Raw genomic sequence first — 18,150 nt, forward strand, 5'->3', positions numbered from 1 at the left:
TCCAACTCTAATTCTATGATTCTCTAACAGAAGAAGTATATAAATAGGGCTCCAACTAGTTTTTTTACTCTGCTTGGTAGAACTCAGATTATAATATTATGCTGATATAGATTGACTCTCCCTCCTTTGCTTGACTGTTTTTCCTCTGGGAAATGTGACTTCCTCCATATTTATATTCTCCCAAGGAGTACAGTTCTTAGAATGCAAAGCTCCCAGTCTGTCAACCAACAGGTCTTTATTGGATAGTCAATATGTACCTAGAACCCAACTCTCAATTTACCTATTCCTGAATCTATTAGAATTTTTTAAAAAGTATATTTTGCTTTCTTTTTTTATGAGAAGCAAACAGAGGTCAAATAAAAAAGATTATATCAGAAGTTTAATAAAAAGGAAAAAAAAATTCTTGGGGTCTGTTTAAGGCCACAAGACAATCCTGTCTTCCATACTTCTGGATCTATATCTATATCACAGTCCTACACAGTAATCAATAAGGTTCAGACAGATGACCCTGAGACAGAAGACAAGAGAATTTTAAAAAATGATTCAACAAAGATTGAAGCACAGAGAGGTTGAAGCTTAACCATTATTCTGCCAGATAATCCAGTTACCATTATATCCCCATTCTCCAAGCAATCTCGTTAATTGAGTTTTTGTTGTTTTTGACTTTGAACAGACTTTAGGCTAGTCACCACTACAGAATCTAATTTAGTGGTGTCAAGGGAAGTATACTCAAAAGAAGTTCTGAAGCAGTAGGCCCTAATACATGACTGAAAGGAAACAAAAAAGAATTGAGGAGGGAGTGGCCCCATGACAATCCTCCTTAGGGGAGGCAAGCAGAATTGATGACAGCCTGTCAATATCACACATAAGAAAGGTCTAAAATCTCTATTTCTTAGGTATAAGCTGATGGATTTGAAGCGCTTGTTGATGGTAAGGAAATATTGCTCTCAACAACCCCTGCCACTGATCATACTGTGTCTTCCTCCAAATTTCCCTGCAATCTCACCTTTATACTACATCTTGAAACAAAAGTTTTCCCCCAGTGCAGAAAGTACGTATCTGTAAGTTTTATGACCTTGAGAACAGATACTTTAGCATTGTCTCTTTAGATTGCATGCTCAAAATGGGACTCTTCTGAACTTTTTTGTGGACAATCTGAAAGGGTTTCCACATTGACAGACTTTCCCATCACCATTGATGAGATATAGGAGTCCCCAGCAATTCCCAAAATCCTAAATGCCCATGGGAGATCCACATTCCTATTCCATTTGTGCAGAGGGACAGCAAGTGGGTAGTATGAGAGAGAAAGAGAGACAGAGAGAGAAAGAGAGAGAGAGACAGAGAGAGAGAGAGACAGAGAGAGAGAGAGACAGAGAGAGAGAGAGACAGAGAGACAGAGACAGAGAGACAGAGACAGAGACAGAGAGAGACACAGAGAGAGAGACAGAGACAGAAAGAGAGAATGAGCTAAAATTAGAAATAACCAAATTCGCTTCCTGCTTCTCACACTTAGAAACTGTGTGGACGTTGGTAAGTCACTTAAGTCCTCAGAGCGTCAGATTCTTCCCGTGATACCGATGTAGAAGTAACTATTTCCCATGGCTATGGCAAGGCTTAACTGATATAATACGTGTAAAGCACTTGGTAAACTTTAAACCACCATATAAGTCTCAATGATTCTAATGACTCAATAGTTACATCTCTTGGAGAGCCCTAAAGTCTCCATAAAACCCCATCTTCTGAAATGCCTGGGACTTCTCTCCTCTGAGATTTCAAGAAACAGATTGAGTGAAGATGGAAAAGGAGCAGAATCTTCGGGTCACCCTCTCCACTGTTACTCAGTTCTGAAAGCTCAGCTGGAGTTCTTCCAGGCAAAAATGATGCCATAAATAAAACCCGTGACCTTGGCCTCATTGGCTCTTATCAGATAAGCTAGGCAGTCATGTACTCTGATAATGCAACTTGACTTCATTAATGGAAGAGGAAAGCCTTTTCTTTGCCAAAGCCAACAAATTATGCACTTGGTGAGTTAAGAATAAGAGCAAAATTTCTTTGTCCTCGCATCTCACAAATTATCTGTGTTCTCTTCATCATACTGTCATCTCTAGCACATTGTGGCTGCCAAATAAATATTAATATGCACTGCTAGGTTTTAAATTTGACCATCGATAGAAGAGTAGTAGCTCTTAACCTAGAACTAGGTTAAGGATCCATTGATCTAGGATCCCTGAACATAGGAAAAAATGTTTATAACTATATTTATATAAAATTGGTTCCCTTTATATAAACTTCAATATTTTTATTTCAAATATTATACTAAGAAAGTGTTCATAGGAATAATTTTCCATGTTAATGTCAAATACTCTAGCATTCTCACTATATTGTGGTCTCTTTTGTGTATTTTTGATATATGACTAAGCCATGGGTGTGGAACCGAGTCAGTGACTTTGTAATTATTTACAAAGGAAATATAAATGTTGTGGTACCTTCTGGCAATTTGTTCAACAATTACCAAATATGTAGTGTTCAGTAATTACCAAGTACATGCATTTTACATTCTTGCCACTAGTTTTTCCTTGTGTTCAACATTCCATCTCTCCTCTCGGGGTCATCATGCTTTCAACCCTATACATCCTTACAGACTGTCATTGCTTATCTGTATTTCCTCCTTACTTCCACTTGGCAGAATCTTTACCTTCCTTCAAGTGCCATCTCCTAAGGGAAACTTCCCAGTCCCAGTAAGGAGATCCCAACCTCCTTAAATTTTTTGATTTATCTGAATCTATTTTGTAGTGCCTCAATAGATTGTAAGATTACTAAAGAGAGAACCCTTTCATATTTTTTTTCTTTATCTCCAGTGGCTAGCACAACACCTTGTACATAAGCAATTATTGTTAGATTGAATTAGTGTCTTCAAAATATTTGTTGAGCACTAAAATTGACCAAAGGTTGCAAAATAGATCAATGAATTATTTTACTGTTACATTAAGACTTTCATCATTTTTATGAAAGGCAGTGTGGCCAAGTTGGTAGAGAGCTGGCCTTGGAGTCAGGAAGATCTAGTTCAAGTCTCACATTTGACACATACTGGTGATGATCCAGGATAATTCATTTAATCTCAGCATCCTTGACAATTCTCTAAATTATAAGCTCATTGCAAGTAGGAATCATTTCATTCTTTGTACTTGTAATCCCTAATGCCTGGCATATAGAAATACTTATTGATTGATTGGTAAGTTTCATGGAAGGTGCCAACCTACAATGGTAAATGGAATTTCACAGGTTCCATCTTGGTCCCTATCATCGTTATTATAAAGTCATTATACTTTTGCCTTTTCGTAAAATTTAGAGCCAGAAGGGACTTTAGAGACTAAATAAACCAATCTTATTTAATAGAAGAGGGAACTGAGTCCTAGAAATGCTAGGTGCCTTAACTAAAGCTGTGTCTGTACAGTAATTTGGACCCAAATCTTCTGACTCCTCATTTAGCAATCTTTCCACCATGCATCCACATTAGCTTCTGAGTATAATTCAACCTTGGGAGTAAGAAGTTTTGTATCATATATCCCTATAGAAGTAATTCTTGGGAATAGGCAGAAACCCACTGGGCACCTCTTCTCCTAGTCTGAGCTAGTCTACCTCCCATGTTGTCCAGAGCTCTCCTACAAGGAGTTTACATCAAATCTCTGTTGACATACTCCACTACCCTGAGATGCCACTCTCCCGCCTCTCTGTCATCAGTTTCCTAAATGACTCAATGGAAACTGTGTGCTTCCATTTTCTTATGGGAAAAACAGCAGAAAAATTCTGGATCTTCCACCTGGGAGATGGGGTCAGAGAAGTGTGGGCTACTCAAAGTTTCCAATAGAACAACTGAAGCACCCCTTTGTGGCTTTACACATCCCTGAGCTAATAATGGGAGACTTATTTTTTAGCAAAGCAGCACATGGTTTTGAGAGAGAGCAGAGACTCCAAAAATTGGCATGGCTGGGAACTAGAGACCATATCCACAGATGAATCCTTAGGGTAAGCTCTTCATCTTCTGTTTGCCAAAGAGACTATTAATGTCTTTTCACATACAGAGTGTGACCTAAGAGATCTGTAAGGACAAGTCATGCACTAGAAGTCTACAGCATTTCTTCCAGAGGAAGCCAGCTCATTTTTTGATTACAACAAGGTGTAGTTAGCATCCTCCTGGGAGCCAAAGGGAGAAATTAATTGCATCTTATACTACAACTGCATCTTAGAATCTATTCTTTTATCTTATTGAGAGCATGATCAACTCAAGGACTTACCTGGAATGAATGAATAATTTTTAATGAAATATCGCCAAAGCACTCACTTAATGTATATAATTTCATTGTTTGATGTCCCTTCTGTGCCAGTATGGTTATGTTCCTCTATCTAGGTCATTGTAATTTAAGAAAGTAGCATATGCATGTTATTCCCTTTACATCGGCCTTCTCCCAGTCAAAGTCCATATAAATACATGCCTTATCTCCTCTAATGAATTTTAATAACTGATATTGATGTAGCACTTTAAAATCTAGAAATCACTTTAAATATATTAAGCTTATTTGATCTTTATATAATATATATAAAATATATATTATATTATATTACATATAATATCACAACTCTGTAAAACAGGTATGGTGAGTATTGTCATCTGTTAGCCTTTTTAAAAGGGCAGTAAAATGTGCCTGCTCATCTTCCTGAGCTCAGATCTGGCTTCACACACTTAGGAGCTGTGGAACTCTGGGCAAGTCATTTAATTCCGTTTGCCTCAGTTCCTCATCTGCAAAATGAGCTAGAGAAGAAAATGGCAAACTACTCTAGTATCTCTGCCAAGAAAACCCCAAATGGGGTCATGAAGAGTGTGACGCAACTGAAAAAATGATTGAACAATTCTTTTAAAGATGAAAATTCAAGAACTGAAAATTAAATGATTTGCCCATTTGGGTATGTCTCATAAGCAGCACATGTCAGAGACAGGATTTGAACCAAGTTCTTTCAGACTACAAATTCTGCTCTTACATGAACAGATGCAAAGTGAGATGAGCAGAACCAGGAGAACACTGTACACAGTAATAGTAATATTATATGATGATCAACCGTGAATGACAATTTTTCTCAGCAATACATGACTATTCCAAAGAACTTTTGACAAAAAAAATGCTATCCACCTTCAGAAAAAAAGAATTGATGGAGTCTAAATGAAGATTAAAGCATACTTTTTAAACTTTATTATTCTTGAGATTTTTTTTGTTTGTCTTTTCTTTTGCAACATAGCTAATATGGAAATGTTTTGTACAGCCTTGTATATGTATAATCTATATAAAAGTGATTTTTTTTCCTCTAGTAGGGGAGATAGAGAATAGGGAATCCAAAATTTTAAAAATAATTGAATTTTTAAAATTTTTGTTTATATGTAATTGAGAAAAAGTAAAATTTAAATATAAAAACTAAAAATAATATATTCACCAGCAGCAAAGAAAGTGGTGTATGAGGGAAAGAATATTGGAATAGAAAGAGTTTCACTCCGGCCTTAGATCTACCAGAACTTTACTGTGTTACCTGGGGCCAATGACTTAACTATTCTGTGCCTCAGTATCTGCATCTGTAAAAAGGGAATTATGATTCTTTTTCTGCCTACTTTGTAAGTACCGTGTAAAGATCAAGTAATGCTGACATTTGTTTGATATTTTAAAGTATACAAAATGTTTTACAATTATTTCATTTTATCCTCACAACAACCCTGAGAGGTAGAGGCTACTGTTATCTCCATTTTACAGAAGAATAAACTGAGGCAGACAGGTTCCATGACTTGCCCAGGGCCACACAGTTAGTAAGCCTCTGAGGGTAGATTTGAACTCAGGTCTTCCTAGCTCCAGATCTAGCTCTCCATTCATAGTGCCACCTGACTGACTGAATGAGATGATATCCAGGAATGGGATTTAATAAAAGGTGGGAGGAAAGAGATGTGAATAGTAAAAATAACATATAAATATGAGATCTACATAATAATGAAAAGGTCTCAATAGGGCTCCAATATTTTACCAGCTCCTCATAGGTAATAGCACAGGCCAAAGAACGGCCTCTTTTCTTAGTCGGTGGGTCCCAAGGAGGGCTGAGAGGCTTATTGCACTGATTCTTTTGTTGTAATTCAAATGTAAAACCAAAAGTAATGCAATGAATATTTATTATGGCGTTGTCAGACTTTGAAGACAAAAGCCGCTAGATTCGGTATCTCATAAAGATTCCCTTCATACAGGATGTACAATATTCAGTCTCTACAAGGTCACACTGTTACTTGGTTCTCATTTGTGCATTCTGATTTGACTAAGACTGAGTGAAAAGAATATGTTCTCTAACAAACTCTTCCTGCTCAAGAAGGTGTTTCTTATTAGCCCTCTCTTGCCTCATTTTGACTGAACAATTTTCCCATGCCAACTGACATTTACATCATCAGATTCTAATTAACCTCATTAGGATTGTATGACTCCCTAAGGATGGAGTAGTACAGTCTAATGGTCAGAACAAAGACTGTGAAGACTTACTTGACCTTTAAAAAAAATATTACATTTTGCTTTGATTCAAACTCTGATCTGCAGCTTTTCAACATCAGAGAAGTCATATCTTCTTGCATCTCCCCCAAAATGATACCAAATATCTGGTTGGAGGGAAGGCTTTAAAAGAATAAACATTCTCACCAATATTACCATTATCAATAACAGGCCGCTATATCTCCAACTCTCTAACTTCCTAATACTAATTAAATTAGAAGTGACTGCCCCCCACCCCATCTTGAACTCATATAGAACTTAACTGTTTTTTCCATCTATGTAGCATTATGCATGATAGTTATTCATTGCATGTTTACAAGATTATGACATAAACACAGAATTTGAGAGTTGGAAGAGATCTCAGTGACCATTAGTCTAACACATACATGAAAAGCATCCCCTCAGTAACACACCCAACAAGTGACCATCCAGTCTCTCAATGAAAGTCTTAAAAAAAAAAGGGGAGAACTAACCATTTCATGAGGTATCACAGCTTTCAGATATCTTCAATTGCTTGCAAAGTTTTTCTGAGATCAAGCCTCAGTAGCTTCTAGTCCTGCCCTTTGGAGCCCCACAGAACAACATCCCTCTTCTACAAGACAGTCTATGAAAGACTAAAATACAACCATCATGCTCCCACTGAGTCTTCTCTTTTCAAGCTCTGCATGTCCATCTCTTTCAACCAATAAAGCCAAGCTTCTAACCTATGCCCTTTTGAACTCTCTTCAATGTCCTTCTCAGCTTTCTTTCATGGTACTGGTTAACTATCAAATTCATGCCTGTTAGTCTCTTGTTGATGTTTAGCCTTCCTAGGAGCTAATTATTGGTTTGGGGCTGTATTCCCAAGCAATTGATTTCCTAAAAAGATTCAGTCCTGCCCTGCTAATGGTCTCTCAAAATCAATGAATTGTGCCTTAAATAACCCTTGGAGCCTCCTCCTCAAACTCCCCTCCTCAACTTAGAGCAGCAGCTTACAATCATGCTTCTTTGAGTTCCTCACAGTTCCTACTTAGCGTATGATAGTAAGGACACCAGTAAATATGAATGGAAGGTAGATAGGTAGTAAGTTAGTGAGTGAGACAGGAGAGAAGGAAGGAAGGAAGGAAGGAAGGAAGGAAGGAAGGAAGGAAGGAAGGAAGGAAGGAAGGAAGGAAGGAAGGAAAGAAGGAGGGAGGGAGAGAGGGAGGGAGGGAGGGAAGGGAGTGAGTGAGGGAAGGAAGGAAGGAAGGAAGGAAGGAAGGAAGGAAGGAAGGAAGGAAGGAAGGAAGGAAGGAGGGAAGGAAGGAAGGAAGGAAGGAAGGAAAGAAGGAAGGAGGGAAGGAAAGAAGGAGAGAGAGAGAGAACAGATTCTTTGCCTTTCTCCCTCCCCAGAGTAACAATGGATTTGATTTTGTGTATGGAGAAAGGAACAACAAACAGAAAGAGGCATGCACGTTTTATGCCCTGCTCAGTTACAGACAAGTTATTTTGGTTGCATGGACTCCTTGTTCCAGATGTATGGACTTCTTTTCCTTTGTATGATTGGCAATACTGATTCACCTTTAGGGCAACATTGTGCTGTCTTGGGTGATGTGAATAGCTCAGATACTTGAATTCCTATTCCCTACTGTCTGCCAGGAGGATGAAGTGCGATTATAGTTCTGTTAACATTCTGTGAATGTCTGACCCTTGCAAAAGTATGTGCTTATGGTAATTGCTATAAAATGTGTGTTGGATTCCAAAGGGAGGGATTTCGTAGGTAGCACTCCTTTGAGAAAGGGCAGTGGACTTCTGTGCTTCCACGTGTTATCGAGCCCTGATTTACCGTGTTGTCAGCTGCTCAGCTAAGCAGGGGGAGCTCTGTTAATATTTCAGAGAGGACAGTGAAGCACAAATATTGGACTAAGACTTAAAAGAATTGAATTCTAGTCTCACATCAGGTAATAGCTAACTATGTGACTTTGTTTGTTTAGAGTTTTTTTGCAGTTAATAATATTGTTTTCCTGATTACATGTAAAGATAGTTTTCAATACTCATTTTGGTAAGATTTTGAGTTCTAAGATTTTCTCCCTCCTTCCCTTCTCCCATCCCCCTCCCCAAGATGGCAAGTAATCTGATACAGGTTATACATAGACAATCATGTTAAACATTTTTCCACATTAGTCATGTTGTGAGAGAAGGATGAGAATAAATGGGAAAACCACAAGAAATAAAAAAAGTGAAAAGTGAAAACAATATACTTTGAACTGCATTCAGAGTCCATCTTTTTTTCTCTGGGTGTACATAGCATTTTCCATTGTGAGTCTTTTGCAGTTTTCTTAGATCATTGACTTGCTGAGAAGAGCTAATTCTACCATAATCGATTATGATACAATGTTGCTGTTACTGTGTACAATGTTCTGGTTCTGCTCACCTCATTCTACCTGTGTGACTTGGAAGCAATGCTTTAAACTCCTTCAGTTTCAGTTTATATGTCTCCGAATGAATTTCTGGGTGGAATTCTAGCTTCTCCTGGCTATTCAATTACTTTTCCCTTTCTTTCTTACCTTCCATGGAGCAGTTATGGCCTTAGCTATGTCTCTGGGCTTTGTCTCAGAGAAAAACAAATGTTCCAGGCAAGAGAAACTTGTTTTTATTTTTCTCCTATAATGGACAAAAGACAGTCAACTAGGGGAGCTTTGTAATTTTATCCATTTTCAAGAAGAATGAATTCTGCTCTCCAAACCTTCTCTCCCACACTGGGTTTTGCTTTGTTACATTTATGTTGCTGGTGGATTTTTAGCCAGCCTAGTCCTTGACAGCGCTGATTTCATTGTCTCCCAAAGCCCCAGAGAGCATCGATAGCAATTCTGGGTTCAATAAGTGACATTTAATACCTTCCAGCATGGGGTAAATTTTATTACTAGGTTATTTCTTGTAATCATCGAAGGGATTTGGAAGATTTTTTTTCATTCTTTCCCATAGACCTTCGGAAGCACATGATTAGCAATGTCAGGTTGGTTAATGTTGGTCCTGAGGTTCAAGAAAGCTGAACATTTTAAAGGTCTGGTTCTTGTTATTGATTTGTGGTATATTTGTTATTGCTGTTGCTTAAAATGGAAATTTACATAGTTGGGGCAGGGAGTGTCAAAGAAGAAGGCATGTGCCAGGAGTGAGGAACCTGCTGGGAACCTGGGAGAGCCACATGTGGCCTCAAGGTCACAGGTTCCCCACCCCTGATATGCACTTCTGATTCTGGTTTAGCCAGACTGAACTAATGGCCCTTTTGAGACACAAAGTAAGGGAAGAGATCTCTCAATCTTAGGAAAATCTTGATGGTTATGTTAAGTGTTTGGATATCACAAATTCATTTCTACACTTTCCACCTCAGAATCTGTGTCTAGATCACTATTTTAATGTGAAAGAAAAAAATATTAGTACTGTGCTATTTTTTAGGTACAAGTCCAACAGAAATAATGTTATATAATTTAATAATACTCAAGCATTGTTCTGCATGGAAGATAGTACCCTAACCTGCAGAAGTCCTTTATTCTTGTGGAAATCTCTCTAACACAGGCCATTTTAAAGTAGCTATACAATGGTATATTAATACAATTAATTAAGACTAGTAATTAAACAGAAATCAGTAAATAGTATTAAATGTTTTTGTTATCTGGGTGTAAGACAGAGTGGTACAGTACATAAAACACTGAATCTAAAACCAAAGATTCCAGTTCAAATCTTGTCTCTGATACTTACTTACGACTGGGAAAAATGATTTTAAATCTTAGTAATCAGTGTCTTAGAGAGAGTTGCCCCCCAGCCCCCTTCCTCTTACAAATTCTGTCTCTCCCCACTCTCTCCCCTCTCTCTCATTTAGAAGGATGTTACTGATGAGATTGTATTGAATTTTCTTATTCTTGTCAAACTCCAACCCAGGCCTGAACTGATTTAATCTGCTCAGGTTTAGGTGGAGACAGATCTTTCTGCCTAGATAGCCCAAGACTGGGAGTGGTCTGACGTGATGGGGGGCCGGTCTGATGGAACAACTATTTCCTCTGAAGATAGAATGATGGCCAGGTGATATAAGCCCCTGTTGAAAAGGTATTAAGTGACCCAAGTCAGGTCAAGACCTCATTTTAATATGGTCTACCTCCCAGTGTTCTGACTGATTGGAGCTGATTGGCACCCTTTGGGAACACCTACTCTTCAAAGGGCATATAACCCTCTACTCCCTAATCAAGCCAGTTCTGAACTGATGGCAGACCCTGTTTTGGACTGAATTTCCATGTAACACACATCAAGACAGCTTGAGAGAAATAAAAATGTGGACCTGACCTAATCGTTTGTCTCTTGCTTATAACAAATCCTAGTTTGGGCTTTTGGGGTTCACAATTAAAATTGGGGTTCACTACTACCTGTCACTTGGGCAACTCATAAACTTCCCAATTTCCTCCTTTGTAAATTAAAGGAGGTTGGGCAAGATGGCCTCAGAGGTCCCTTCCAGCTCTCATTTTGTGCTGGTCTGTATTTACTTTACAAAGTAAAGATAGGTCAAGAAAGAATGTATGAACCACACACTGGATACAGTTCACATCTTCAAGGAGTTCATAATCTAGGGTAAGGAGTTAGAACAAGCATGTACATTAAATAACTGAAGAGTACATTTTCATACTACCTTAACCACAGGTGCTAATATATGAAGTACAAACAACGTCCTTAAAACCAACCAGAAGTATCCTCCTCATGCATATACAGGATCATGCCTGTCTTTTCAAAAACTTTCAGTGGTTTCTGCTGCCAGAAAGGAGAGTTCAAATTTTTGCCTGGCATGCAAAGCCTTCCAAAATGACACCACACTACCTTTTCAGCACTATCTCATATTACTTCACTAAATGGAATCTATAATCCAACTAAATTAGACCTTGTTTAAAGGCAATTTCTGTTCACGTCAGTAAGTAGTGGAAGTGTCCATGACCAAGCAAAGACAGAGAGAGACAGAGAGACAGAGGCAGAGAGATAGAGACAAAAAGACAGAACGAGAATCACAGAGGATAAAATGGAAATTTTTGAATACATAAAATAAAAAAAGTCTTGCACAAACAGAACCAATGCAATTAGAAAGGAAGCAGATAATTGGAAAAAATATCTTTATAATAATTTTTCAGATAAACATCTAATTTCTAAAATATATAGGGAAAGAATTGAAATTCATAAGAATAAAAGTCGTTTACCAACTGATAAATTAAAAAAGGATATGAATAGGCAGTTTTCAAAGAAAGAAATCTAAGCTATCAAACATGAAAAAATGCTTCACGTAGCTAATCTGATAAATACAAATTGAAAGAAGTCTGATGTTCCATCTTATACTCATCAGACTGGCCAAAAAATGACCAAAAGAAAAACAATGACAAATATTAGAGGCACTGTGAGAAAACAAAGGAAAAAACACTATTAGAGGAGATATGAATTGGTCCAGCCATTCTGGAAAGCAATTTGGAATTATGCCCAGAAAGTCAATAAACTGTGCATACTCTTTGACCTAGCAGTACCACTCCTAGGTTTTACTTCAAGGAAATCAAAGAAAGAGGGAAAAGAGCAACATGTAAAAAATATAAAGCAACTCTTTTTTTTAGTGGCAGAGAATTAGAAACTAAGGAGTTACACAATAATTGAAGAATGGAATGTAATAATTTTATGGTATACTGAATGTAACAGTACTAATGAACAGCAGAAAATGATGAAAGGGATGGTTTTAGAGAACCTTGGGAGATTTGTATGAAATGATGCAGAATAAAGTAAGTAGAACCAGGAGGACAACTTATACAATAAAAATAACAAAGTAAAAATAGGTCAAATCATTAAGCGTTTATAAAGCACCTATACTGCATTGTGCTAGAGATACAAAGAGAGACAATCCCTCTTTCTCCAATAGTCCCTCTCTCAGGGAGCTCACAGGAAGATCAAAACATACAAAGAGAAGGAGACAAGAAATTCAAAGCTCCTACATCAAAGCCTCCAAGAAAGATATGAATTGATCTCAGGCCATGGAACAGCTCAAAAAGGATTTTGAGAATTGAGTAAGGGAAGAAGAGGAAAAATTGGGAAGAGACATGAGAGTGATGCAAGAAAATCATGAAAAACAAATCAATTGCTTGCAAAAGGGGACCAAAAATGCTGAAGAAAATAGCACTTTAAAAAATAGACTAACCCAAATGGCAAAAGAGATCCAAAAAAACAATGAGGAGAAGAATGCCTTAAAAAGCAGAGCTGGCCAGAAGGAAAAGGAGGTCCAAAAGTTCATTGAAGGAAATAATTCTTTAAAGATAAGAAGGGAACAAATGGAAGTGAATGATTTTATGACAGATCAAGAAATTGTAAAAACAAAACCAAAGGAATGAAAAATAGCAAACAATGTGAAATAGCTCATTGGAAAAACAACTGACCTGAAAAACAGATCCAAGAGATTTTTAAAATTATTGGACTCCCTGAAAGTCAAGATAAAAAAAGAACCTAGACATCATCTTTCAAGAAATTATCAAAGAGTATTGTCCTGATATTGTAGAACCAGAGGGAAAATACATATTAAAAGAATTCACCAGTCATCTCCTGAAAGAGATCCCAAAAAGAAAATTCCTAAGAATATTGTAGCCAAATTTCAGAGTTCGCAGTAAAGGAGAAAATATTGCAAGCAACCAGAATAAAACAATTCAAGTATTGTGGCAACACAATCAGGATAACACAAAATCTAGCAGCTACTACATTAAGAGATCAAAGGGCATGGAATGTGATATTCCAGAGGTCAAAAGAGCTAGAATTAAAATGAAGAAACACCTGGCCAAACTGAGTATAATACTTGAGAGGAAAATTGGTCATTCAATGAAATAGAGAACTTTCAAGCATTCTTGATGAAAATATCAGAGCTGGATAAAAAATTTGACTTTCAAACACAAGAATCAAGAGAAGCATGAAAAGGTAAACAGGAAAGAGAAATCCTAAGAGATTCACTAAAGTTTCCTACATGAAAAGATAATGTTTGTAACTCCTGAGACTTTTTTCAGTATTAGGGTAGTTAGAGGAATTATATACATATAGACAGAGTGCACAGGGGTGAGCTGAATATGAAGGGATGACAACTAAAAAATAAAATTGAGGAGAGAGGAATATATTGGGAGAAGGTGAAAGGGAAAATAACATGGAGTAAATTATTTCTCACATAAAAGAGGCAAGCAAAAGTTTTTTCAGTGGAGGGGGAAAAGGGAGAGGTGAGAGGGAAAGAGAGAACCTTACTCTCATTGGATTTGGCTTAAGGAGGGAATAACACGTACACTCAATTTAGTATGAAAATCTGTCTTACACTACAGGAAAGTAGGGGAGAAGGGGATAAATGGGGTGGGGGATGATAGAAGGGAGGGCAAATGGGAGGAGGGAATAATTAGAAGTAAACACTTTTGGGGAGGGACAGGGTTGAGAGAGAATAGAATAAATGGGGGTCAGGATAGGATGGAGGGAAATATAGTCTTTCATAATATAACTGTTATGGAAGTGTATGACTACACATGTATAACCAAATTGCTTGCCTTCTCAGTGGGGATGGGTGGGGAGAGAGGAAGGGAGAGAAGTTGGAACTCAAAGTTTTAAAAACGAATGTTAAAAATTGGTTTTACAGGCAACTGAGAAATAAGACACACAAGCAAGGGGGTGTAGAAATCTATCTTGCCATATAAGAAAATAGAAGGGAAGGGGATCAGAAAAGGAAGGAGTATAATAGAAAGGAGAACAGAGTGGGGGAATGGGTAATTGGAGTGAAATAGTCTTGGAGAGAGAAAAGGGGAGAGATGGGGAAAAAATTTGAAACTCAAAATTTTGTGGAAGTGAATGCTGAAAACAAAAAATAAAAAAATTAAGAAAAATAAGAAACAACATGAAAATAACTTTGAGAGACTTAAGGACTCTGATCAATTCAACGAACAACTCTATTTCCAGAGAACTGATAATAGAGCATGTTATTTGTCTTGTGACAGACAAATGATTGATTCAGGTTGCCAAATGAGACACATTTTATGTGGCCAATAAGAGAATTTGTTTCACTTGATTATGCATATTTTGAACAAGGGTTTTACATTTGTATTAATTTTAAGAGGAGAGAGTTGATGGGAGAGAAAATAAATGATCATTAATGTAAATTTTTAAAAAAAAAACATAAATTAAGCCTTGTTCCACTAACATACCCTGGGTTCTTCTGACTGTATCTTTACATGGTTCATGCTTGGAATGCCTTTTCTCCCTCTTCACCTGTCAGATTCTTACCTATCTTTAGAGCAAAATTCAAATGCCACCTCCTCAATAAAATACTCCCCATCCCCCTCACCTAGTTATAATCTTTCTCTTGTGACTTAACATAGCATTTTGTTTTACACCTTCTCTTTTGTACTTACCATGTAATATTATATATTATAGTTCGTAGTATGTGTCTATAAGATTGTATGCTACATGAGGAAAGGAAATATGTTCTAGCTAAATACTATATCTCTCCTAGCACCTGTCCATCTAATGTATGCTTATTAATTGTGCATTGCAGTTAATTAGCAAATTATATATGAAGAAAATAGCAAACCTAAACAGAGGTTGTGTGGCAAAGTAATCAGAAAAGACACTGATGAAATATGAGTGAAAATCCATCCATAAGAAACCTTTTTTAGTCAGCAGAGGATCAGTAGGCCCCATAAATTGTGGTGGAGGAAAATGGCGTTCTCAAAATTGTACTTGAAAATTGTTCTGCTAGCTGGTTATAGGGTAGACTTAATTAAATTCTATTTTCAGATATCTGTTGTCATTTTTAAACAGAAACAATATGTTGTGGCAAGTTTCAGCCAATGTTCTTCCTTGTAAATCCATAAATAATTATTTTTCTTCACAGTCTCTCAAACTTTTCTTCTTGGTTCTTTCTCCAGTTCCAGAGACCGAATGACTTCTCACCCCCTTTCCGCTTTGGCACTGTGCCCAATGGTAGCACAGAAAGGAACATTCGCAATAACTACCTTGAAATGCATACCTACATGGGAAAATTCAACCAGAGGGGTGTGGATGATGCGCTGCTCTCTCTGAAGACAGGGTGAGAACTCTAAGCTCAGAGTCCTTCATAGCAATCTTATTACCAAAATTCCTAAAAGAAATGATTTGCAGTCTAAATTGTTTATCTCTTCTCAATGCTCAGTACAATGTTCTGCATATAATAGACACTGAACTAGTATTTATTGACTTGAATTGGCATAACAGAATACCCTATCGGGTGCTAAAATTTACATTTAGTAAGATATGATTATTTCCTCTTCCCAAGAGCTTTTAGCTTAAAATTGGCAGTAGCTATGGGAGACATTTATTTTCTTGTATTTTTTTTAAAGGTTATCTTGTGATAGCCATGGAGAAGGGAAGAAAAATAGAGGCTATGCGTAAATGGGGCTAAGTAGTATAGCTACTAATTATGAAATGAATTCTTGTTCGCTGAGAGGAACCAAAGACATTCCTGGGACACAGGCTTTGGAGGTGGTAGGGATGGGGGACTGGGCTATGAGAGACAACCTTAGGAAGAGAATAGAAATACTTTCAGATATAATCATGAATGTATTGGTTGAGTTCCCATTGAAGCTTCTTGTGACAGTTTGTTACTCTTGATCTATTTCTTAGTTTTTACTAATATGGTTCTATTAATGGATCTATTTGTTTATGCAGAATCACTGTGATACACTCTCCCAATCTAGTTTTGGGATGACATAGAATAGGAGGAATTTTGTGGATGGTCCTAAAATTACCTTTATTTGCTACATGACAGACAACAGCTAGTGCATCTGCACTGTTTACCTGACCATGAGTGAATTTAGAAAAAAAAAGATTTTTTGTTTCATGGCATTTCAGATGGGTGACTTGATCTCTAACCCCTGTGAAGAGTGCCAGGCCAAGCACATGTTAAGCTAGTTACAAAAGCCTTTCTATAATTCATCCAGATTCAAATTTCCCTGCCTTGACCCACAATGGGCAGCATTCCAGAGTTCACTAAACCCTACCCCTTGATCTTCTCATTTCCACATTTCAATTCCCCCCCTCCTTTCTCATCTTCATTTTTCCTTATACTTAAGTAAAGGAAAGGCCAAAAGTGCTTCTAGTCTCCTCCCCTTTTGTCTGCATCAGAAAACGAGGAAGTATTTTCCTCAGTTGCTAAGAAAATTGACAAAAGTGAGTTTGAAGATTTGAACTCAGGATATCAGTTATAAAAGTCCCATTATCTAAGACCTGTCTGGGTTTATAGACCTCATTGTCATCCTTTGCGAATGACACCTGGCCTGGCAGTTCTTTTGATATACAGGAAGAGGCCTTTTTAGAACAAAGAGAAGTAGAAGGCAAGCTGATTTTTCAAGCAGCCAACATTTCCCACTGCCCTCTACAAGCAGTTTTGTCTTTGACATTAGCCATCAGTGTGAATTATAATTTCTATGTAAACAAAATTCAGACATGCCTTAAACCACCAAACATACACACACACACACACACACACACACACACACACACACACACACACACACACACACATACACATATTGAATCTGTCTTGGAAATACTGTTACTATACCTTTATATGTAAATGTTAGCTTCCTCATGGGAATATAAGCTCTTTGAGAATAGATCTTTTCACTGTTGTCTATGGCACTATTGTCTTGAGTTACTTAATTAATGCTTGTGGATTACTAAAAACTCCATTCACCAATACAGATCCACAGCCTGTCAATAAAATACAGGCTTAAAAAATTTTCCTGGAGTACTGAGACTTATACATGTTCATAGAGACATTCTCCCAGCTCTAATATCCTGTTTTGTTGCATTGTGTGGCATTTTTAATAAAAGGGTAGGGATTTAGATTTTTTTTTCTGACAAAGGCTCAACTTCAGTCTTGCTTTCTTTTTTAAAAAAATTGTTAAATTTTGCTAACTGACATAAACACTAAACAAACAACAAAATCTATTTATTAAAGCCATTAAACAAATTAACACTAGTGTTTATGACTCATCATCATATATATTCCCCCATGCTTTTTATTGTAATTTATCTTTTATTAAAAGAATGAAAGACCATCAACTTTAGTAGGGTACTACGAACATTGTCCACTGAATTTAATTTGTGTTTTGTTGCTTTGATGTCTTGATTTATATATTTGCATTCATTTGTAATTTTTAGATCTGTTCTTTTCATTCCACATTTGTTAATAATCTTCCTGCATTTCCTTGAATTTTTCACATTTTGTTGTTCTACATGTGGCTTATCAATAATTCATACATTCACGTACCATATTTTTGGCAGTCATTTTCTAATGATCAGGGACATATTTGTTTCTAATTTTTCCCATTTGGAACAGTGTCATTGTAATATTTTTCTTTATTCATGACTTACTCTTTTGAGGGGAAGAGCATCTACAGAACATCAGACAAACAATTGATGAACCAAAGATGAGTAGTTTTTAAAATTTTTGTAAGTTATACATTTTCATGTTACTTCCCTAACGGTTGGACCAAGTTGCAGTTCCACCAGCAGTGAATTGGTATGCCTATTTTCCCACAACATTATTACACTGAAT

At 37.0% G+C, this 18,150-nt stretch overlaps 1 protein-coding gene across 1 annotated transcript in view; it reads left to right on the forward strand.

The window, feature by feature from the left end:
* The window catches only part of GRIN2B (glutamate ionotropic receptor NMDA type subunit 2B), a 619,338-nt gene that overhangs the window by 591,164 nt on the left and 10,024 nt on the right, over nt 1-18,150 (forward strand). The window contains exon 10 of the mRNA XM_072653890.1: nt 15,479-15,639. Coding sequence (XP_072509991.1) covers nt 15,479-15,639 — 161 coding nt within the window. The remainder of the gene's footprint in view (nt 1-15,478; nt 15,640-18,150) is intronic.

Source organism: Notamacropus eugenii, chromosome 3 (genome assembly GCF_028372415.1).
Source record: "Notamacropus eugenii isolate mMacEug1 chromosome 3, mMacEug1.pri_v2, whole genome shotgun sequence".
In the NCBI taxonomy this organism is placed as follows: Eukaryota; Metazoa; Chordata; class Mammalia; order Diprotodontia; family Macropodidae; genus Notamacropus; species Notamacropus eugenii.